Source organism: Passer montanus, unplaced genomic scaffold (assembly GCF_014805655.1).
Source record: "Passer montanus isolate IOZ18808 unplaced genomic scaffold, ASM1480565v1 scaffold5, whole genome shotgun sequence".
NCBI classification, from domain to species: domain Eukaryota; kingdom Metazoa; phylum Chordata; class Aves; order Passeriformes; family Passeridae; genus Passer; species Passer montanus.
This window is the reverse complement of record NW_024369929.1, coordinates 10,818,307-10,842,579: the sequence shown is the minus strand read 5'-3', so window position 1 is coordinate 10,842,579 and position 24,273 is coordinate 10,818,307. Positions and strand designations below refer to the sequence as shown.

Sequence of the window (24,273 nt, the reverse complement as noted above, 5' to 3'; positions counted from 1 at the left end):
ATTTTCAAACTCACACTAAAAGAGGGCTGAGGGAGGCAGAAGGGGCTGGTCTCCTGCATTGTTCTTTAAACAAAAGTGTTAAAAAAACCAAAAGCTGCAGAGCAAGTGGGAAGGCATTAAGGCACCACATTTCTGTCACAGGGCTCCCATAGCCAGTGCCAGCGGCACATCTGCCCCACACCTCTCCTCTCAGTGTCTCTGCAGTGCAGACATGTCCTGCTGCTGCCTTCAACGCAGCCCAGCCTTTATTTTAAAAGCCATCTCCTACCGCATGACACTTGCACACCCTCCAAGTCATCTCTTCTGAGGCATCTCCCAGCTGCACAAGCTTTGTTCAGAGACAAATGACCCCTCAGAGTTTATTGCTGCTCACAGTTTCAGCTCAGCACATGGTACAGATGGGAAGGCGTCACCAGATGTGGGTCACACTGTCCCCTGTGCTTCGAGGCAGAGCAGATGCAGGGATCTGGCCCTCTGCACTACACTCATCTCGCCCTTGTGTTCTGCAGTTTCCATTGCTCTTCTCCAAAGACATCTGGACTCTCAGAGGACTTGAGGAAAGGTTAAAAGCTGGGTCAGCCCTGCAGTTGCTTTCCCTTTGCCTGCCAGCTTCCCTGCAGGGCAGAGTCCAGCAGCATCCACAGAACTGGACAGTGTTCTACTCAAGGAAAAGAAAAATCAACTTGCAACAGGCAAGAGCCTTTCCCCATAGCTGTCCTCCTGCAGCCAAGAGGTCCTCAGGGCTTCACTGCCCCTACCTCATCCCCACCGTCCCAAACTGCAGCAATTCTAGATCCATTAGACCAAAATATTACTGCACACTGGGCTTTCCTCCTGCTTTGGCATGCAGAAGCAATACAGGAGATGTGTGGCAGCTGAGGACAAGGGTTGCCAGCTGCCAGCTCCAGCAAGGGGCTAGGTTTGTCCAACACTGTTTGCTTCAAACTGCATTGTTCTTCAAGCTGGGAACAGAGAACAACTGGGGAATGCCTCCTGCTCATGGGTTTCCAGTGAACCCAGAGCCAACCCCACGGCCCTGTGTGGGGGAAGAGCTCAGAGCTGTGGCAAGGCACAGCATGGGGGGATGGCATGGGAAGGACAGCGATGCCCACAGGGCATTTCCCAGCATCTCTGAGTACACTGTAATTAGATTTTGATCATATTAAAGGTTTTTTTCCAACATTAATGATTCTGTGAACATCCTTGAAGCAATAGGGACAGGTGCTCTTCAGAGGAACCACCCAACTGGGAGGTCACTCCAAAAGCCCAGGCAGACACTGAGAGAGCTGGACAAGGTCCACACAAGAGCCTCAATTTCAGCTCATTGAGCACAGATGTGCTGGGACAGGTTCTGGTCCTCCCTCTTCCTCCTGAACAAGGACTGTGATCTCAGCTGTTAGAGGGCTCTTGCATCAAATTTATATTAAAAAAAATAATTCAAATATCTCCACCTACTTGGATGCCCAGAAATCAATGAGCCTTGAATAACCTCGAAGGGGTTAGCAAAGAGAAAACTAACAGCTGGGCCTGAGCCCCAATTTTCCTGACTCAGGGAGGAGTGCCAGAGGCTGGGATGCACTGGGATGGTAGCAGGAGCTCTGCAGAGCCTCTGAAGGAAGGAAGGGGTATAAATACAAAACTATATATATATATATCTCCAGCAATAGCAAAACAACAGGGCATACGGCAGGCTAAGCTCTCGGCAGACTCTGCTAAATGGTTTCCAATTAATTAACTGATTACATGATAGAACAGAAGGGGATTCAAGTGAGTGCTGTTGACCTTTAAGAATAATTAATATCATCAGGATAGCAAAACTCGTCCAAGAAAAATAATTAGGAAGATTCTAATATTGCCTCCAAAGCCACATCGCAAGGGGTGAGGAAGGTTCTGGTTAATTCAGAGGCACAGTTCCCACGTATTTCCTAGGAAACCCATTTCTCCCTTACACTTGCTTCCCTCCGCAGATCTCCCACACACACGTGCTTCTTCCCTACCCCAGTCAATCCTCCCCCTCCTCTCCAGATCCATTTTCCTGTCACCTCTCCTACACCCCATCCCCCTTCTGCTCTCCATGTCTTCCCTAAAGACTCTTTGCTCCAATCCCTTGGTGTAACCTTCTCTCTCCATCCTGGCCCCTGTTCCAGCCACAGACTCATCCCATCCCCTGCTCCTCTTTGGCCAGCCCAGAGTTCCACTCTCTGCCTTCCTGAACCTCAGGAAGAAGCCCTGGTCCCTCCACATGACATCAATCCACTTTTTATCTCCTGTCAGCACTGGCACCTTCATAGGCTGACAGAAGGCAAGCACTACATGTCATCCCAAAAAAAGCCCTTCCCTGCTTTTCCTCAGCAGTCAAATCCACCACAGAGGCTGGTCTGGGAAGCAGATGTAAGAGATGCACAGCAACAGGAGGAAGATGGGAAACTCGTGAATGCCCTTACACCTCAGGAAGCACATGGATGCTCCCACCTTCACTATATTCTCCTTGTTTCTCCTTTCCCAGTTTGCTTGGCTGCAGTGTCATGTGTGGGAGAGGGGTTGGAAAGCCATTCAGCCAAGCAGGAACTGTAGTGCTAAGCTTCTCAGGGAAGGTAGCCTGGACACACTGGGAGTGAGGTTACATGAGCAGCCAACATTTCTTGTGAGGGAAGTGTAAAAAAACCAACCCTGGAACGAAACCCACCTTTGCAGCAAATAAATAAATTTCCTCTGCTGCTTATTATCATTAAAACTTCTGTGGCTTGACACTTCACTAAATTATAGATAAAAGGAAAAATGGTCTTCCTGGGCTCAGAAAAGCAGGCTGCTGCCAGAACCCTGTGTTTACAGCAGCTAATGAAAAGAAAGCCTGCCATTAGCCTGCAGCACTCACCCCACCTCGGCAGGGAACAGAGCTACCTGCACCCCCAGCACTGGAAGCAGCAGCTGGGCACCACGAGGGAGCAGAGCTGGGGACAGGCAGGGGGCCAGCACGGGGAGGGAACTGAAGGGCCCATGCCATCAGCCAGCAGAGATGGCAGCTGCCACCTCGCATGCTGTGCGGAGCCTCCCGGCCGCAGCAGGAGGTGAGGCTGACATGCTCCAGCTACGCCTCATCAGATGACAGCAAAAACCCTCAGCCTGGGAGACAGACAGCAGCGAGCAGGACCTGCCTCACCCTGGCTGCTGCCTCCCCCCAGTGTCCATGGGGTGGGCAGGGGGAGCAGGGAGACAGCAGGTGCCTGGGACACACCTGAGCATGGGCACAGGAGCACCTCTGCCCAAAAACCTGTCTGCAGCACAGGGAGGAATCGTGCTCTGAGAAGAGACCTGCCTGCAGCCACAGCTGAGCATGCCATGATGTGCCTCCTGACAGCCCAAGGAATGCTGGGCTGAAGGGAGCAGGGAACTGGTGTGACTTAATCCAGGCAGAGCCCAGTGAAGCCTGCTGGGTACACTCCACACATATAACCACTCCAAAAGCAGAAACATGCTTTGCCTTTGACTGTTAACTCTGTCAAAATAAACAGGAATGTCTGCACACAAAAGTTCCATTTTACCCATTCTTCTGAATACATTACATACTTAAAAAGAATTATCTTTTGCTGGTCACTGTGACAAATATTTTCCAATGAAAAGACTAATCACCACAAAGCAGTGAGTGCTTCAGAGTGCAGCAGGCATTCCTTCATTATTCTGAGACAGCAAATTACCCACAATTATCAACACGCACAACTGGATACAGCAAACATTTAGCCAAAGCCCATGGATTGCGGTTGCAGCGAGGTTGGATGGCAGATGTCCTAGAGAACTACTCATGTGAGAAACCCCCAGACAGCAGCCGGGTAGTGGTGCTGCAAAACAAATCCATTCAGGCTGCAGAGCACAGTCAGTGCCAGGAATCACTGCAGCTCAGAAAGTTAGTATGCACAGAATCTTAGGGAGGGTTGGGTTGGAAGAGACCTTGGAGATCACATCGTTCCAAACCCCCCACCATGGGCAGGACACCTTTCACCAGGTCAGGCTGCTCAGAGACCCCTCCAGCCTGGCCTTGAACACTTCCAGGGATATTGCAGGTATTGCAGCTGTCAAAGAGGCAGCTGGGCAGGCTGGCTGCTCAGCAGGAGAAATGGAGGAAAAAACACACTGCTGGCAGTGAAACCAGCCTGGGCACCCCACAGGCAAGCTCCCACCCCGTGCCTTGAGCCAGCTTGCAGCTGCAGCCAGGAGAGCACAGGCTGGAAGGTGAAGGAGTTTGTTCCAAGAGAAGGGCAGAAAAGGCAGGGGGACAAACCGTAGGGAGGGCAGGGAAGCCGGGAGGCTTCAGTCCAGGCAGGGAGCTGGGTCAGAGGCCGGGCGGGAGTGGGACGAGCGCAGGAGGGACGGGAGGAGCCGCCGGCCCTGTCCGTGGTGCTGAAGCGCGGCCCCGCGGGGCGCCGGGCACCGGGCACGGCCCCGCCCGGGCACCAGCGCAGCTCCCCGGGGAGCAGCCTCGGGAATGCCCAAGCATGGCTTCAGGCATGCTGGAGGACAACAGGCATGAAACACGGCCACCCATAGCTCCCCGCGGAGACACACCTCTGGCAGCCCTCTAAACACCCCCCAGTCTCTTGCATCCCACGGAATTCACAACTCATCCCTTCCCAAACACAAATAAGGGGAGGGGTTGGTGGGAAACTCCACCCTTTGACCAGTATTCTAATAAAATTTTATAATTCCAATAAAACTCACGACTGCCTAACTTATGACATTTAAATTCCTGCCTTGTCACACACCATCATGAATTAATGTCCCATCATTCATGCCCTGTCGTATCTTATTGCTCAAATACCATATGATTTTAATGTTTCTATTTTTCTGCCCTGGTGCTTATTGCCAATATATCAAAAAGGGAAAGCCAGCCCTGTAACCATACTGTTAGTAAACCAGGATCATGGAAAGACAAATCCCAGGACAGATAACTTCTGTGGTCACTAAATTTCCGCTCATCCTACCACAACTGTTCATTCCTCCAGCAGCTTTCAAGCAGGTTTCCATGTCATCAGGTATCCCCCTTCCCAGGGAGGGTTCCTCTTCCCTCTGCAGCCCCTCTCACGCTGGCACAGGCAGGTAAGAAATGCTTTGCAGCCCAGGGTTTGGGGAGGAAGCAAGAGGGACAGTCAGAGGCTCTTTCTGGAGCCTCTCCATGCTGCAGTGATCTCAGAAGCCTCAAAACAAGATCCATTCCTTGTCATGCCCAAATCTCCAGAAATCAGCTCAGTCTGTGCTACTGGTGGTCTCACATGTGGTGAGGTTTAACCATGGTACAACTACATCCCATTTTCAGGATCACATCCAAGAGAAATGTTGTGCCTCTCTTTGACGGGAAGTTCACCACAAGACATACCTCAGGTCATTGTTGCACAGCAGAGACTTGGTCAGAGGCTGACTCCCCCAAACCCACCAACTTGTCTGAAGTTCATATTTTACTCCAATCTTGTAAAAAAGAAGGAAAAAAAAAAAAGGGGCAAACAAAAAAAAAAACCTCAACCAATCAAAAAAACAAATACAAACAACAGCCATAGAACAAACCTCACATCATTGTAGGAACAGCTTCATTTTAAACATTGCCAGCATTGTCTGCAGACTTTTTAAAGAGTGGATGGGAAAAAACAGGACCTTTTCAAAAACCATTTCACATGTCAGTCAAATGATAATTGATCAAATTTCAGAAGGGGAAATAACTCTCACAATGTACCTAGAAAGATCATCTCAACATTTCAAAGGAAGGAAGGAGAGACAAACCCAGAGTAAAATCCTGAGAGCCCAGGTTCCAGAGTCATAGACCTTACATAAGAACCCAAGTATGCAAAACTCATTTGTGACAGAGTTATTGTAAGTGATCTTACATTGCAACAGCATCCTACAACTCAAGGCCAGGTTTCATTATAAATCATACAAGGTGTTATGCCTCAAACAGATCAATAAAAGCAGAAAAAAAATAAATGTTATTCCAGGTTTTAAGGTGGGGAACTGAAGCAGGACAAATCTTGGCACAAAACATGAAGTGCTCAAGTTGCAAACGCTCTCTCAGGTCCCACTAGAGTACATCAGTCACAAACTCACTGCTCCCTCTTCTATCTCAGTACAATAAACCCTCTCCACAGCCAAGCCAGGCAGCCTGCAGCCAGGAATTAGTTACCCAGCCCTCTCAATGCAGGTCAAATGATTTCAACCCAGCCTGAAGGGAAGCCACAGTCCTGCAGGGAACTGGTCTCTCCTCTGGCCTTGTGCACAATGGCTGGTAAAACACAGGACCTACCTCTGCCACTGCTGCTAAAGGAGAAGCTGCAGTTAGCTGCTTATCAGTCACCTGCGGCAGGAAACTGGGAATAAACACAGCATCAAACCCCTGCTGCCGATTAGCATATCAGCAAGGACCTGCTCTACACTGGCATCCAGGGGACAAAGCAGATGGGGAGAAAACAGGCAAGTTTATGGAAGCAGAGGAGATGTTACAGCTGTTTATTTTAGTGGCTGTGCTGTAGGCATGCCCAGAATTTTATAGGGCTGTAGACATATGGGGAAAATGCCTCCCTATGTTAATCGCAGCACAGTGATTTGATCTTGGAAGGGGCTGGAGCAGGAGCAGCCTTAGAGTACAAATGGGAATCAAAAGGTAGCCAGGCTGCTGCCGGCTTAGGGATAGTAAAGGAATATTCACCTAATAGAACTTAAAGGCTCTTTAAATCTTTCTCATATCATCTTCTTATTTTGCATATATTCATGGAGAAATTTAACTCCTATTTAGGAAATGCAAAGCAAAACACATTAAACTATCAAGAAGGTGGTTTAGGTAAATGCATTTTCTCCACCTTCCCAGTGAACTAAGATCTCACCCAGTGTCATACACTGTGCCCAGCTGGCACACACGGCCTCATGAGGCTGCATTGATTCAGGAGCAGGGATGGGAAATCAAGGCCAATTAAAACAAAACACTTTGGGTTAGGAGGAGACTGCCAGGATGGGTATGACAGCAGTGCTGTGGTGGAAGGACAAAGCAGGAAGAAACCATCGGGAAGGAGGCAGAAGGCAACAGGACAGTCAGAATCAAGTGGAGGTTTGCAGGCAGGCACAGGGCCTGAAGCTGGTTGTGGAATGGAGCAAAACAGAGAGAGTTTAATCCTGATTCATATCTTAGAATGGCTCTTTCAGAGCAAGACAACAGATTATTAACACTGAGCAGGGGAAAGTGACCCTCAAGGCATGACCAAGAGGAAAAAGTGTTCCACTTGGAATAATTCAGCATCTGATTATTTGCTTATTTCTTTATTTAGTGTAAGATCCCAGTTAAGCTCCCAAACACACAGAACAAAGAAAGTGAAGCTTGCCAGCCCTGCAGAGGGTTGTCTGCAGCCCTCTGAAAGCACACACGTTGCAGTTTTTGGAGTGCTACAAGTCCTGTCCTGACACAGCACTGAAGAGGGCAGAGGATAACTCACCAATTCATACTACCTCAGCCCCCTAAATTTTCAGGGAATGCAGCCTTGTGTTTTTCCTATCTAAACCTAAAGCTGAAACAAAACTCTGGAAATTCACATGCCAGAGCTACAAACTACATTCAGTGCCAAGGTACCAGTTCATGTGACACTACACAACTGCCTTGAACCAAACCAGAACACTGCAGCCAACCCCATCCTTAGAAAACACCACAACCTACAAAGGACATTCTGGGAAACTCCAGATTAATCACAGCTCAAATTTGCCCATGAAAAGAAGCCCGTGGATCATCCAGCTCAGTTTTTCAACAGACAAAGCATGTCCCTGCAGCATTTCCACCAGCATCTTCCAGTTATTCCTCAATCCTTATTTGGAGGAGAAAGAAACCAACATGATCACACAGATAAAAATACCTGGGAAGCTGTCATCTGACCACACCATACTCAAAACAACAATTACACACTGCATGAGCCAGTCCAGGATCACAATCTTTAAGACCTTTGGGTGAAGACTGGAAGGGAAAGCTTGATCTCCAACCCTGTCGTCACCCTGGCAGGCAGCACTGACAGAGTGCTCTTTGATAGAAGCTGTGTCTGGGCTGGCCCACAAACTAATTTTGAGCATGTATAAACCTCTAAAAGACAGTTTAAGAAGAGTCTCTGATGCAGACAGAAATGGTAATTATTAATTTTCTAAATAGAAATTTGACTACTTAAGCCTTATTTAAAAGCATGCCTGTCTCTGTAATTACACAGCCTTAATTTGTTTTCTTTACTACACAATAAATAAGGTGTGCACAATTACCTCTGCAAATAGAAGGCAGTGCCTCCTGACTGGCTGGTTGAGTACGCAGCAGCCCAGGAAAACATTCTGAGGGAATCACAGCCTCTTAAGGACTTCTCCCAGGAAAGGGTGACTCACGCACTGCAAATATCAACTTGTCTGGCTGTAGGCACAGCCTGCTGGGACCCTGCTGTCCTGCATGCACAGCTCTACTGTCCCACAGCCAGTGGAATTCCTGTCCTCCCCTGTGCACCCGTTCCTGGAGCACTGTGAAGCTCAGTTCTGCTGTGGACTTCCCAGCGCCTAATGAAGAACATGTTAATGCTGCATTCTTCCCCACAAGGCACTGCAACAACTTCTCTTTACTCTGCCTGGTTTCATGACATGTGTAGGAAGTTGATAACCTCACAACTCTTAACCCTCTAGCAAGTTCAAATAAATTGGCCAAAGATTTCCAGTGTCATTAGGAGGACAGAGAGAGCGAGAGCATGCAAGGCTCTTTCCTCATTAAGCTGTGCTAAACACAGCAGTACAGTAAATATGTATTCAGATGGCTTATATTTCTCAAATTTAGGAACCATACCATCCTAGAATTTTCTTGTACAGCCTCAAGCCAAAGACTGAGATTTTCTGTCAATACAAACATTTCCTCTGCTCAGCTGCATCACCTGCTGACACTAACACCCAGAAACCTTGGCTACAAAAGCTCAGTCTTCCACAGCCTAGACCTGTTGGTCCTCACATCCAGCATATGAGACTGTCCAGGACCATCCCTGTAATAGCCAAAGGGCTGTCAAACATGCACAGAAATTGGACCAGGAACCTACCAATGCAACCTCTCCCAGAGAGATGATCTCCAGTAAGGGTACACAACACAGGAATATATTCAGCTTAGATCAGACACACATCCACCCTATATAGCACCCAGCCAGTGTTTGTTTTAGAAAGATTGAACTGTCTCAGCCCAACCACCAGCAGAAGAGGTAGATCCATGCTGCAAAACCCACTGTTCTGTTTTGGATTGTCTCTGTAGCAGTGATAGGCTTCACATCACCAAAGATCAGACCGGCCATGGAGCCCTAATTGTCCTCGTTCAAGGAGAAGGAAGAGGAAACCAAAGCTATTTCTAGATTCACACCTCTGGCTCACAGTCACCCACTGGTCCTCCACTGATTACATCGGCCTCAAGCCCCTTGCACTTAATACAGCTAATTTCAAACCTTAAAAGGACAGGCATGACCCTGCCAGGCTGCACTTGGGAGCACTCTGAGGTCTACCACTTGAGCAGCTGAATGCTGAAAATCCCCTTCATGGGTTTCCCACCTTTTCTTCCTGACTCTGTGGTGGGGAAGGGGGAAAAACCAAACCAAGCTTCACCCAAACCCTCACAGACCTACTCTCCTGCAATTAGAGCTGGGATAAGTGATCTTCTTGTGATTGCACAGCTGGGGTCTGAAGACAAGCGCGTGCACAGAGGAAGGGCCAGAAATAGATGTTACTGGGAGAAGTCAGAGCTATCTGGCCCATCTGAGAGGAGGAAACCTTGATGAAAGGCACTGGGAAAAAAACTCACTTCAGCAGGAAGTTTCAATTTAACCCAGGATGGGAAGGGAAGCGTGTGTGGGGTGGAAATAAGCTTTTGAGACCTCAGAATTTATACGTGAGCTTCAAGTGAAAAAAACTGCTCAGACCCAGCTTATAACACCCTGCAAAGGTCCAGCCTAGGGCTGCCACCACCCTGTGCCAACCGTCCCTGGCAGTGAAGCCACTCTGCCATTTATTAGACACATTTGTCATCTTATTGACTCAGCTCCACCAGCAACCATCCAAACAGCCACCAAAGGAGAAAGAAAGCCACAGTGGCAGCAAAAATATGTAGCAGTAACTCAACAAGCCCTAAGCACAATCCCACAGTCCCAGCCCTGCACTCAGCCCCACCACGAGAGGATTGGGACAGTATCCTTCACTGCCATCCACTCCTGTACCTGGCTAAGGCAGCCTAAGACTTACAGCAGAGTGACATTTCCATTAATCCTTTTATCCCTGGCTCCTATGTGCAGAGGCTGCAGAAAATGTCAGGCCTTTGAGCTGAGCTCCCAGGGAGGCAGAGCAGCCAAGGAGGCACTTTGATGTGCTGGCAGGGTGCTGAGGCCATGGAGGGGATCCCAGGTGGCACCAGGCACCTGCCAGGCTGTGCAGAGCCTCACCAGCCACCCTGGCCACAAGGGAGCATCAAAGGCATCGTGGTCTGAGGGCCTCTGGGAAGCTACCAGCCCTGCAAGCCCAGGTCTCCATCCTCAGCTCTCCAGCATCCCTCACTGGGAACATCCACACTGCCAAGCCCCAGGAACAGCATCAAAACCCACTGGCAAACACCAAGCAAATAATATACTTACTTGCCTGGAGCTCCAAAAGGCAAGGAAAGAAAGATGTTAAGAACATGATCAATCTTACAGGGCCCAAGCAGTAAACAAACACATATTTCATCACCACGTACCAATCCTAACTCTTGACAGAAGATGGATGTGGGGTTTTTTCCACTCACAAAAGTAATTCCAAAAGACAAAAACAAACACTTTGGGGAAAAGCAGCAACAATTGCCTGTGTACACATTAATGGCACATTCAGCCTCAAAGCTAGCATACATGGCCTTCTAAACTCCTACGACATCCAAACTAATTTCATCAGGAATCAAATGTTATTCATTTTATCTGCTAGATACATAAACAGCAACTGCACAATTGACAAACAACCGTCAAAAAAAAATAAAAATCAATTGAGAGTGGTTCAGAGAGAACTGCTTCCCAGGAACAAACATCTACAGAAAACACAAAACAAATGCTGCAAATCAAAATAACAAAGAGCAGAAATCAGGAATATCCCAGTGGTCAGCATTAACTAGGGTTTATTATGAAAATATGCAATTCTTTAAGCTCAAAAAGGCTCAGTTCATGTTCACAATGCCCTCAACTATTCATGTCCTTTGGTACTGCAGATCTTCTATTTAGCAAGCACTTTACTGTCACTTAGCAACTGTAAATGGTTTTCCAAAAAGGAAGCTTTTGGGGTTTTTCAGTTCACATCATCTCTGAGCAGACATCAAAAGACAAATGCTCTGCAGGTCGCATCCATCTCCTTGCCCCAGGAACGAGTCTCTATCGATGGCCCAATGCACCCACACACTCAAATGAATGCACTTTTTCACTGAAGAAGCCACTAGCACTGCTTCCAAAAAGCAGGGATAAACACTCCAATTCAGCCCATCAGCTGGTGCCCAAGGCCAGGGCCTCTCACCAAACCCTTTTCACCTTTCATATCTACAGTGGAGCAGAGAGGGCTTTGATCTTGGACACAGCTACTTGGACAAAATATTTCAAGCCCATGGAGCACCTTGCACAATGTCCTGAAATTCAGGCTTTGCTTTATCACCTTGGGAAAAGCAAATACACATCTAGAAAAGAAACCAGTGCACTTGGCCTCAGGGATGTGGAAGTTCCCCATGACACCACTGTCCAGCTAACAATGTCCTGGCAGCTGGACGCTTGTGCGATGTCCCAGGATAACAGGGCTCCAGCCTCTCTGGCACAAAACATCCCTACCCCAGACCCAGTTTAAGAAGTCAATAATTAGCAGCAGAGCTGGCAGCTCCACACCCCAGGATTTGTGGCAGAAAAGCAGCCTTTGGTTAAAAAGTAATGAGCAGGGCAGGCTCTGGCTGTGTGCTGGGGCAGGCGGGTGGCCGCCCCCAGACTCAGCAGAAAGGGAAATGTGCAGCAGCCACAGGGCTAGGACAATGCAGAGCTGATCAGAGCTGCCATCAAAGCCAGGGTAGCCATTAGGAATCCAAACCCCTCAGCTTCCCAGCAGGAGCTCTCCCCATCCTGCCCTGCAGCCCATTCCACTCCCCTGTGCAGTTTGCTTTCCATCTCCTGCCCTTTCCCACCTCTGCCTCTCTTTTCCCATTCCCCTTCCCTCTCCTTTCTGTCCCCCACAGGGACTTTGGGAATCCACCTTGGGAACCACATTTCCACGGGGAGAAGAGGCAAAAGGGGTCACAAGCTGATGGCACTTACATATAGTGCAGGTGAGGGTTCTTGGCAAAGGCTCTTGGCTGGATGTTTCGTAGTCCTGAGTTCCTGATTGTCCTGTGGAGAGATGCAGAAGGGCAGCAATGGAGTCAAGGCAGACAATTGCTCTAAAGCCCAGCTCAGCACACCAAGTGTGTTGGGAGCCTGCAACTCCACCCACACCATTCCCAGGAGGAACATCTGTCCCAGACAGCCTCGAGGAGCTACGAGCAAAGAGGAATTCTGGTTTTCATCTCCATCTGATGTGGTAACACAGCACAGGCTCAGTGCAGAGTGGCTGCTGGGAGAGGCTCTGCTCCCACATCCACCAAGGCTTGCTGAGGTGGCACAGGCCATCTTCTGCTCTCCCTCCATCTCCACAAGCAGCACTGCACAGCAAACCTGACCACAACAAAGTCATCTCCCATCTTCATACCCAAGAGGAAACCCCGCTGCTTGCAACTCTGATAAAGAAGGGTATTTTCCATAGGGAATTGTGGATCTTGAAGGGAGAAGAATCCTTTTCACAGCCTACTTTGGAAAAGCTCTAACAGTACTATGACCAGGATTTGTCAATAGTCTCAAACACATGGTGTGACTATTGGGGATGGTGCTGTGCAGGGCCAGGAATTGAACTTGATGACCTTTGTAGATCCCTTCCAGCTCAGTATGTTCTATAATTCTGTAAATATCTGCTGTCTCTGCTGCTTTGTTACGTGAGGAGAGAACAACAGCCAGCCTGCTTACAAGGGTTTTCTGTGTTAAATTACAGTTTGCTGGAATTTGGTTACAGAGTGCTCAGCCCTATACAGCTCCTCCAGCCCACATGGGAGCTGTACTTAATGTAAAGCTCCCAGTGAAACACATTATTAGAGTCTCTGATTAGCCCTGAGCATCTCTGCATCTCACACACACAGCATCCAGGGTGCTCACAGATCCAGAGGATGTAGGAGGGGGAATTAAGAGACTGGGTGGCACCCTTGCTTGGCCAGGCTTTCCAAGCATATGCAAAGTCCCTTCAACCCCATGGACCTCAGTTTCCCCTCCATGACACACAAAGCTGACCTCTGTCCATGCTCAGAGAGCTGTGCAGGGAGATGCAATTCCCTTCTTGCACAGCACCACCATGATGGTAACTGCACTAAATGAGGACCAACAGCCCAGCAATGAAGGATTGGTGGAGACAGCTGGAATTTCACATTGTGGGGCTGGAATGAGTCAGAGCAACACACAAGCCCAGAACCAGAACAGCAGGGGAGAGGAGAGGTCAGGGCTGATGTGTGTTGACAGAGCTGTCAGGAGCTAGCAATCCTCCTCCTCACAGACCCAGCCAAGACCAAAAAGCATTTCATCTCTGTTTTGTGGACTCCCATAGCAAAACACAGTAGATCCAGCAGCTTGAACTGGCAGCATGGAGGCTGCAGAGGGAAGGAAGCCATGGCTCTGCTGGAAGGAAGGGGCTGCCCAGGCCCATTCCCCTCCCCAATGCACAGGACATACTCACAGCCTCTGGAGTCCCGTGTACAGCTCCATGTCAACGGCGTTCAGTGTCTGCAAGTTCTTCCAGTTCTCTATGTGTCTGTGGGGAAGAAGGAAAGGCTCAGCTGTGGCACAACCAGATGGTTGCTGAGCCCATGCCAGGGACAGCACACAGAGGGAGGGTGTCATACCCTACCACCCAGCCCAATTCTGTTTCCCCAGCCTCTTGGAAAAGTCAAATAACCTGGGTTTACCCACAATTTCAAGCACAGAACATGCAACCAAGCCACTGAATATCCTTGCCCATGTCATTGTCCCTCTCTGCACACATCAGTGACAAAGACACGATTCAAATGGGTCGTGCAAAAAGAGAGAAAGCAAGTAAAACCTCTCAAGAAAAACTTAGGGCCTAAATGAAAAAAAAGTTATATATTTATCCAGTCTCTAAGTGGGGTGGATAAACAGGGTCCTAGTCTTTGCTGGCTGGAAGCACTGCTGGCACGAGAGACCCAAGCCTAGTTTGGAAACAGTGCCTTTATTACAAATTCCTCAGTCGCCTGGGGCAGTCTGGCAGGTATGTTATAGAGAACAAAAACAGAAATAGATCTGTCACCTCAGGATCGTTTTCAGTAAATATTAGAGGCGGGGGAAGGTGACAGATCGGCAGCCCCAGAGAACAGGGTCCCCTGTTATCAGCAGCACAGGAGTGATGCTGGCAGCAGTGTGGCTGCCTGGCTGTGGCCACTGGCCTCTGCTGAGAGGCTGCAACGCTGTGTGGTGTGAAAGAAGTTCAATCCTCATCTCCCATGCAGTTTTCAACCACTTCTGGCTTTCTACCAGATTAAACTCAGACACCCTCCCACCAGAAAGACAAACATTTTCAAGAGGGTCTTTTCTGAGAAGCAGGTGGAGGTAGTCCTCTCTAAAAGGCAGCTGAGAGAGGGAAAACATCTGGCAGATCCCTTCAGACAATATGTGAAAGAAGCCCAACTTTGAAGTCTCTGAACATGTGCACCCAAGCTCACATCTGCCTTGATGCAATAGTTGGCTTTGGACTTGACCCTGGAGAGGGAAAACATCTCCAAGTGATGAAGGGTTGGCGTGATGAGAAAACACTGAGAACTATGCTGTGATTTTAGGCAAGAAGGTTGCAGGACCCCACATGGTGAGCAAGCAGAAGAGGGATCTTAGACCACTTATAGAGCAGTCACAGGGGCCACAGATTCCTCCATTCCTCCCCTCCAGCATTTGCTATGCTTTGTGCTTGCACAAGAACAGGTGAACTAGCATGAGGGAAATGCATGGACCTACTTGAGCCAGCCCCCAAATAACATCCATCTCAAAAAAAGTAAAACACAAAGCCTGGATTAAATCTCCTTATTTCTCTGCTCTCACCATGCAGATCCAAGAAAGGAGAGACCCACAAGAGTCATCTCTGCTTTCCACATGTTCCATAATTTGTCTGCATGCCCAGAGGGGTTATGCTAAGGACACAGCACAAGCTCCCACATGCTGCTGCACGACAGGATAAGTCACAGTTCATCCCCAATGCCCTGCTCATCAGCTCAGACCGCCTGTGTCCCAGACAGAATGAGAATCAGGACATTATTACAGCCACTTCGTGTTCCCTGCCATTGTCTACGGCCCCTGAGAACATTTCCAGAACAAAACACAGACTGGGAGGAGTCAGTCAGGAGATCCAAGAGCTCAGTGAAACTCTGGAGTCAAGGCAGGGCTGCCAGCTCAGGCCCCAGGCCATGAGATTGCAGGACTGAGCAAGGCCAGAAACAAAGGTGGAAAACATTTCCAAGCTGCAACTCCTACATAGCAAAGTGAGTGTCCTCCAAGAGAAAGGACATGGGAAGGAGGAATGGGATGATCTTGGTTTGCCACCAGGGCAAGCTGCAGCTACGGCATCCAAGCAATGACCTTCAGGGAGGGATGGAACAGCCCCGAGCCAGGAGTTATGGAGCAACCACAGCTGGGAAGGAGGCGGCGGCCAGATTGGCTCTTGTTTTATTGATTGTGTTTGCTAAAAAAAGTCAAGGTTATTTTTGACCTGACACTCAAAGCCATGTGGGCAGCATTCTAGAAGAGACAGAAAAAGACCTGAGCTTGTTCCCAGTGACAAGCCCAGGCGTGAATTTCCTGTGACTCAGCACTGGTGCATGGGGGTCTTGGGGCCTCCCCATGACATCCCCCACTCCCCCCACCCCGTGACAACACTAGACTGTAAATACAGCTCCATGACCTGCATTGTATTCCAGCTTCCCAAACAAAGCCCAAGAGCTTCCTGAGCCAGATATACTTTAGTTCATTATTTAACATAGACATACCACACCCACAGAGAGACATGGAAAACATCAGTGGAAAGGTACATGCACACACATATAGGATAACCCCCCAAACCAGCAGCTGCTTTATGTCGAGTGCAATGCAGGGAAATAACAATTAGGTGCACAGGTCAGCAAGGGTCTTTGAGTCCTTTAAATTACACAAACACCACCCTTCTCAGGGATTTGCAGAAATGGTTTTTCCCCTTTTCTCTCTGATTTTTCAACTTAGCATGAGTTGTACCCTTGCTCATAGAAGTGACAAATCAGTCTTGGTTTTAAGGCACCTCAAAGTTACACCAGGAAAAATATTTTCTTTGGTTTCCTATTGCTATAGAAAGAATAGTGTAACTTTGCACTGGATGGGTTCACCTGAACCCACTTAAAAAACAAAACAGAAATGCATCTTATTCTGAAAACTCCAGGAGTCAAGCTGTGATTGCAAAATTGGCAGTGGTTGCACAGAAAAGCAAACCAACCAAGCAGAGAAACTCCACCCCTGAAACTTCAGTCCCTCTCATGTCCTTCAGTATCTCAACTAGCTCCCCCTCTTTTCCTTCCAGGGTTTTGTTGCCCTAGAAATCTTGTGTCCTTCCACTTGCTGCTGAAGACTGAGACCTTCCCTCCTCCTCTGCCTCTGTGCATTAACCCGGCAGGAACACGGGTGCCTGGTTCACACCAAAAACAGCTGTGACAGCTCCCAGCCCTGCCCTGGACTCCTCAGGCAGGCGTTGAGGTATGAATTACAGTCAGTGGACTGCAGTTTACTCCTCCCTGCACATCTCTGAGTACATATTCCTGTGGCATTCCTCAGTTATTACTAAGGCAAACTGCTCTTCTGCAAGACCCAATAGCTTCAAGAACATTACCATACTTCACAAGTCCTGAGGAACTCACCACATGCAGACCCACCTAGACTCACATCCAACTCCTAATCGAGACCATCTGAGGTGCATCACTAACACAGACGATGTTGCTGACTGATTTTCTGGGTGGAGAATGGAGGGTAGGGCATGTTTGTTTAAACACTCACTTCCTTCTCATACTTCTTGTATGTTAGAAGGGTCCTGCTGGTCTAAGTCCCCTTGCTTGCACTGCAGAGCTGAATTACACCATGCCTTCTACAGACCAAGCAACTTAACACCTTGGGAGTAACAAGGGCTTTGCCATCCCAACTCAGACTGAAATGCTGCACCTCTCATTCCTTACCCAAAAATGCTCGCTTGCTTTTTACATCCATTTTCTCTTTGCTTAAGCAGCTCTTTTTCTTTCCTGGCACTTCTTCCTCCCCCCTTTACAAGCAGGAGCCAGGCCCACCCAGCTATCATTTACAAGCTACATGATGCCAGGTCTTCTAAGGCAGCACATCTGTACCTGTGAAGTGCAAGGCAAATTGTCTCAAGTGCCCTTAGAGACACTAACTCACATCCCAGAAGTGATGCAGATATATTGCTCAGGCAGAGTCCTGGCAGCGAGCTTATTTTGTTTCTGATTTCAGACCAAGCACAACTAATGCTCACACTTGGTGATCAGTGCAAGAGGAACTACTGTAACAGAAACATACAAAATGGCTGTTTGCTTTATCAGCCTCTTTAAGTCCCTTTTCCTTGAGTAAGAGTGACCAGAAACACAGAGCAGTCTCCAGGAGATCTCACTTGTGCAACAGCATAAGCAGCTCCCCAGTTACATGGAAAAAAACATGATTTGCAGCCTGAGGTCACACTGCTCTTTATCACAGCCCCATCAGCCAGGAAGCTTGTGTTTACCCCATTATTAGGCATTGCACCCAGCATTTCTGTCCAGCAGGTCATTTCCAACAGACAAGATTTCCTAGCCTTGTTACACCCACATTTATATCCACCCCACCTGGCATTGCAGTGTCTCTTGGGTTTGTTACTGCAGCTCTTCCTGTTGGCCACCCTCAGCTGACTTTGTGTCCTCACAGCACCAGCAGCAAAGCCCATGAGCACACTCCTGCTTCTTGTGTCAGCATCCTCAATAAAAGCATGAGCCAACATCACCTCCAAGCAGCCTCAGCACTTCTCATCTTTCAACACCTCCCACCAAGACTTCACCTAGCACACCTGGGCCAGACAGTGTCTTCTCCAGAAAAACAAACCACTTGTGATGTAGTGCAGCATCATTCAACCTCTCATCACAAAGTCATCTCTTTCCTGAGGAAATCAGCTGCCTTTCCAAAGGAATGCATAGGCTTAGCCTGACAAAAGCTAACCTTAGGACACCAACTCTGCATCACATCTCATGTACCCCCAGACATGCTTTAGAAGGTGTTGAAAGCCTTGTAGGCCACTGCAGCCAGACCAGTGGCCAGTCCCCAGCTCTGTGCTGTGTCCTATTTAACAGCAAACCTGTGAAGCATGAAGCCCTCTTTGTCAGCTCAGCAGCTTGCAAGAATCTCACCCCTCTCACAGATCCCCTGTGGAGCCAGCAAGGCAGCCAGGTGTCTTTGGCCCAGCATCACACAGACAGAGATCAGTGGCCTTGCTGACCATAAGGTCACCGACTCACAGGGTTTAGGTATCAGCAGGTCTTGAAAGTTCCAGGACCTTTCCCTGCTTGCTGGAAGGGAGCTGGTAGCCAACAGACCTGTGGGAACAGCAATTCCTTTCATTCCCAGAAGGAGTGCCTGTGTCTGAAAAAAAGATGACAGGCTGGTGTCATCTTCTTGAGACTGCACAGCTCCACATGCTCCCCTTCCAGCCCAGGGCCAAAGCAGCAAGGGAGACTGGAATATCCACTGGGATTCAAACACAGCCAGGCTCATTTCACCCCACTGCACCAGGCAGAGGTGAAGAAACAGCCTCATACCAACTTACCAAGTGATTAACTTGAGGCCATTTAATGTGTGTGGCCTTTCTTCACCCTCCTCATGCAACATTTGTCTAACCTCTCTCAGCTTTTCAAGCACTGTGGTCAATAGCTAAAAAAGGCACCTGACAAATATTACACAGCATGTGTACACGTGTTCCCCAAATCTGTGTCTATCCCAGACTGGATATCCCACAAGGATGCCATCAGCTCCAATCAGTTCCCAAGCAGGTGACACGTCCCTGCTGTGCAAGTGCCACCACTCATGTTTGGATGCTGGGCAGTGAATAAGCTGTGTGCCAGCAATTAGGCAGCACCCCAACACACACACAATTATATTTATATATATATACATATAGGGAAGGCAAGCAGAGCATTTGCCTCCTCTCTCTTGTCGTGCAACAGGAAAATTGATTCGTCACCCAGGCATATTAAACCTTGCAATCCAGACAGACACATTAGCTTTCAATTACCTGATATGTTTAGCATTATAAACAAACCTCCTGGCACACCAGCTCCAGACCATGCAAATGTGGATTTGATTGCAGCAGGAATAAAGGAAAGACCTGTCTGAACCCTTGACCAGTAAGAGCTGCCTCCTCCAAGCAGAGGTGCTGCAAATGTTGATGGGAAGCCCTGAAAGTTGGCACAGGTCCCACACAAACCCAGGGCTAAGCACAGCCATTGTGGCTACTGCCAGCTCCTTTTATCCATCCCTCACACCCCACTTTGTGCTGAGGAAGCCAAAAGAAATCAAACATCTTTCATAATATTATAAGGCACTTATCACATAATTTAATAACTAGAGGCACAAAGGACTTGATTTCCTCAATATGAAATTTATAAATGTGAATTGGTAACAGAAACTTAAAGGCAATTACAGCTGAATAAAGACTCACAAGGACAACATTTCCCCCATTTAAAGCACAGTCTCCCCCTTCCCAAAAAGCCACATGGAAAGGTTACCCAGCAGTGGCTCATTAAGGACAATTTGAGGTCAGTGGGAAAAGGGGGGTAGAGAAAGCAAATGCAACTTTGTAGAAACAATTATGAGCATAACTCCACAGTGTAATTGTGATTTGTCAGGGTAAGGATCATAAAACACCACTGTGACACAGCTCCCTCTGCACTGCTCTGCTGCTCCTGCCAAGGTCGTGCCAGGGTACGTGGGGGCTGCAGAGTGTGACAGGGGTGCACTCAGCCCCCATCCAACCCAGCCATCCAAACCAGACCCTTCCAGAAGGGCTGAGCAAAGGAGGAAGTTCCCAATCCCCAGCTAAGGAAGGTGTAGGAACAATTCAGCTCCTCACAAGGCACTGCACAGTGGCATCTCAAAATTCTTCCTGAAGAAACCTGTCTGCTAGACATGAGCAAGTCAAAAGACACAAAGAGGACTCCCCCACAGAACACTTTTCACATGAGTCCAGACAAATTTAATGTTCACCCCAACAGCATCTGCCTGGCCCCAGGCTGGCCAGGAGCATCCACAGGGTGCAGAAGAGCTGCTACAGCTGCACCGTCTAAAAAGACAGTCACATAGAGACACCCCACAATGGAAGATGCCCTGAGAAACAGCTTTAAGCTATGCTGAACAGGTTTGGGTTCTTTTCCCAGGCTCTGCACTTATTCCACCCTGCATGGCACCCACAGGGACACACAGGAGCTGGGCATAAACAGACAGCAGTGCCAGTGCCACCAGAGCCTCATGCTTTGCTTTTGTCCCAGAGACAGGAGATCCTCTCAGGGTCACTGTGCCCGTGTTTGTGCATGCACCAGTTTCCTTCTATGATCTCCTCAAGCCTCTGCCTCCCCCACCAGCTCTGGATGATGAGTTACAGAGCAGGGAGCATCCCTTCCAGGGACAGTGTGTCAGTGTTAGCAGAGGACAGCAGGCTGCCTGGACACAGCATGGACAGATGGCTGCAGCTCACAGGAGGCAGTATGTTCCTGTTACCACACACTGCATCCAGAGATCTTCAGCGTAGGGAATTATTCCCAGGCACATACTTTCAGAAAGGAGGAAATAGGTGTAAAGTAGGATAGCGGAGCTGAAGAAGTGCTGTGGGCAGCAGTACAGCTGCCACCACAACAAATACTTGCCCCAATTTTCCCTCACCATTACTCATGGGGTCCCAAGCAAGGACTGAGGTGTTCAAAGTCATTTCAGTGCTGAAGAAACCTCATTTATGAGAGACAAGCAGTAGTGCAGAAGCCTCAGGAGGAAATTCCCTAGGGCTGCAGCATCTCCTGCACAGGGAGCAGGGTTGGGAGGACAGCACCCCAAAAACACCTCTGTGTGAAGGCTGGGCTCCCGATCCAGCACCAGCTCCCTGCCCACCACCTTGGCACCTCCCAGCTCCTGCAGGCTCTCTTCCTAACTCTCTCTTATTTATTCCTACAACTATCTGACCCCTGCACAGTCCCAAACACCATCTAGAGTGAGAAGGCGTGAAATGGGATGAGCAGTTTTGTCCTGCAGACATGAATATAAATACACAAACACAGACACCTTGGGTGAATCACCACTAAAAGTGGGAGTTCATTCCCCACACGCAGCATCAGCCAAAGCTCACTCCCCTTTTCCTCTGAGTGCCAAAACCAATTACATTTCCCCAAAAGGGCATTGCTTTCATTATTCTCTGGTGGGAGAACCCACAAAGCCAGTCTTCTGTGCCCAGATATGTGCTTCCCACTGTTGGACATGGATCTGGGGGACACAGAGCAGAGACTCCTGGCTCAGGACTGCTAACATCAACCTGTGCATGTCATACCACATCCCCAAAATAGCCATGCAGCTGGCTAGGATAGGAGGGCAACCCAAGGGCAGGAAAAAATCCCTTCCCCTGGGAGTTTTACACCACACAAACCTCAGGGTGAAGCAGCACCCTTTGGGCTCCTGCACCCATGTAAAGCAAAAGAGCATCTGCTTCTCAGCAGCTCTCGAAGTACCTGCCATGCCAAAGGAAAGGATGCTTTATCTTTATGTAGGATTTCATATGCAGGCAGAGCAGCATTTTGTGGTCTTTAAAGATCAAACGTCATTTTAGAGAGGAAGCAGCACCCTGGTCAAAATCAGCTTCAGTAATCACATTTTGCTTTATTAAACCCTCCTTGCAATTTCAAACTGGAAGTCAAATTCCCTCACACTTCCATCTCCAAACAGGTCTGAGGCTTTTCAGAAATCAAACTATAATATTTTTTAAAATATTTATATATATATGTGTGTGTGTGTATATATCTATCTATATATTATAGGTATATATATGCACACACATATACATATATATATATATATATATATATATATATATACACTAATACAAGCAAAAAAAAGGCTGCCAAACTCTATTCCAAAGGCAGCTGTTTCTCCCCTGGGGAGCACAGTGCCTACACACATTAGCAAGGCAATGAACTGTACTAAAGGTACTGGATCACTAGAGTTCAGCTTGGCAGGAATAATTTGGTAAAAAGCAGTGCCAAAGAGCATGTGGTAGAAAGGACACCTCCCAAAAAGACACAGGGCCTTGGAGATGGTCAAGCCAATATTCTGGTAGGCTGTAGTAGCTCAGCTGGGACCCAGAAGGGAGCACTGCCAGCCACATGCACTCATTGCACTTCACGCTGTGCTTGAAGACAGGAAAACGGATGGAGGAGGAAAAGGAGAAAATAAAATCTCCCACAAACTGGCTGTTACTGTGATCGATGGCACTGGGAATGAGGAGACAGGAACAAGAGTCCAGCAAAAGCAGACGGGAGAGCCAGGAATGGGGCTGTACAAGTGCCATGGTTGGAGGGGGCTGCAGTCCTCAACCCAGACCTGCTGCCACCCACCCACACAAACCCACAGGCACACTTCCCAAAAACCACAGCCACTGTGTGAGCCTCATTTCGGGAGTTTGACATCCTTATGAGCTTTGTCTCTAGCCCTGTTTTGATGTAGGTGCACATTTTTGGGCAGTGTTCCGTGCCTGGATCCTGAAATCAGCACAGAAACCAGAGCCCGGAGCTCAACCCACGGGCGCCGAAGGGGGCCTCAGCCTCTGCACAGGTTTGGCCATCCAGCAGCCAAATCCAGGGCTCTCCCACAGTCCCCCACCCTGCTTTGACCTCCTCTGCTCCCCCACAGCTCTAGCACCCCCAGACTGCAGCTCATCCCATTTCCAGCTTTCTCACACACCCCAAACACGGGAAAAGCCACTGGCCAAGAAAGAGGAGAGACAATCTTTCTGGACTTGGATCCTGCTCCTTTCAGGCTGCTAGGTGGTTTTTTATTTTCCCAACCATCTCCCAAGGAGCCTGAACTCTGATCCTCCAGCATTTTGGCCCCTCAGGTGTTTATGGAGCTCAAGCAAGCAGGCAGCAATGCCCAGCTGGGCTGGCCACAGGCCAGGCTCCCACCCTCTGCCCTCAGGACAGCCATGGGCAGGGTATCTCCAGCCTGAAAGGAGGCTTTCCAAGACCCTTGTTACCTCCACAGCATCACAGATCTGCCTGCTCAGCTTCCAGCTGCTCCCCATAAAGCCAAGGAACCAGACAAATTCTCCATACAGTTTATTTCTGAGCCAACTGCCGTGACCCCCCGAGGCTTTTATCTGCACTTCAAATAAATCGCAGCCAGCTCTGCCCACCCTCCCCAGCAGCAATGGAGGGGCTCCTCCATCACCCAGGAGAAGGCCTCAGTCCCCTTTTCCCCAGGAAAATGAAAATAACCTTCTCCTTCCACTCCACTAAGCTTTTCCTGCAAGGGACACACACACACAGACTGGGCTCTTATTGCAGAGGTGTAGGAGCAGAAGCATCACTCAGGAGCAGGGGGATGTACTCATTAAGACGTGGTGACTCAGAGCTCAAGGCTTCCCAGGATAACAGGTATTTTGTGGGAAGTCAGCTGGCTCTGAAAAGGAAAAGCAAACCAGCATGCCTATAAACATGGCACAGGCAGGGGAAGAAAGGAGAGCAGGGAGGCAACAGACATTTTAAAAGCTCCTCTCCTAGCACTCTACTTTGTTCTTATAAATGTAAATAAAGCACCTTGCAATAATGTCATAGAATGCACTCTGACAGCCAGAGATGCTGCTAACGAGGCTGTTGTGTTTGCTGCACACAAACAGCAAATCCTGGGACAGTTTCTATCTCCTCTCTCAGCTCAATCTGCCATTCCTCCACATACAGGCATAGCTGAACCATGGAGAAGCCTCTGCTTGCCTGGCACCTTGACTTGCAGCTTCTCAGCCCACCCAAACCAGCCCCCCTCAACCAAACCCAGGCCTTTGCACACCATGGGCACCTCCTTGACCAGGGCCAAAGGTGGGTTAAACCCT

General features: G+C 48.7%; 1 protein-coding gene across 3 annotated transcripts in view; it reads right to left on the bottom strand.

The window, feature by feature from the left end:
* NTRK3 (neurotrophic receptor tyrosine kinase 3) overlaps nucleotides 1-24,273 on the bottom strand; it is a 218,904-nt gene that overhangs the window by 172,573 nt on the left and 22,058 nt on the right. For all 3 annotated transcript variants that reach the window (XM_039723236.1, XM_039723237.1, XM_039723238.1), the window contains exons 2-3: nucleotides 13,816-13,890; nucleotides 12,318-12,389 (exon numbers count right to left, since the gene is read on the bottom strand). In XM_039723236.1, coding sequence (XP_039579170.1) covers nucleotides 12,318-12,389; nucleotides 13,816-13,890 — 147 coding nt within the window. The remainder of the gene's footprint in view (nucleotides 1-12,317; nucleotides 12,390-13,815; nucleotides 13,891-24,273) is intronic.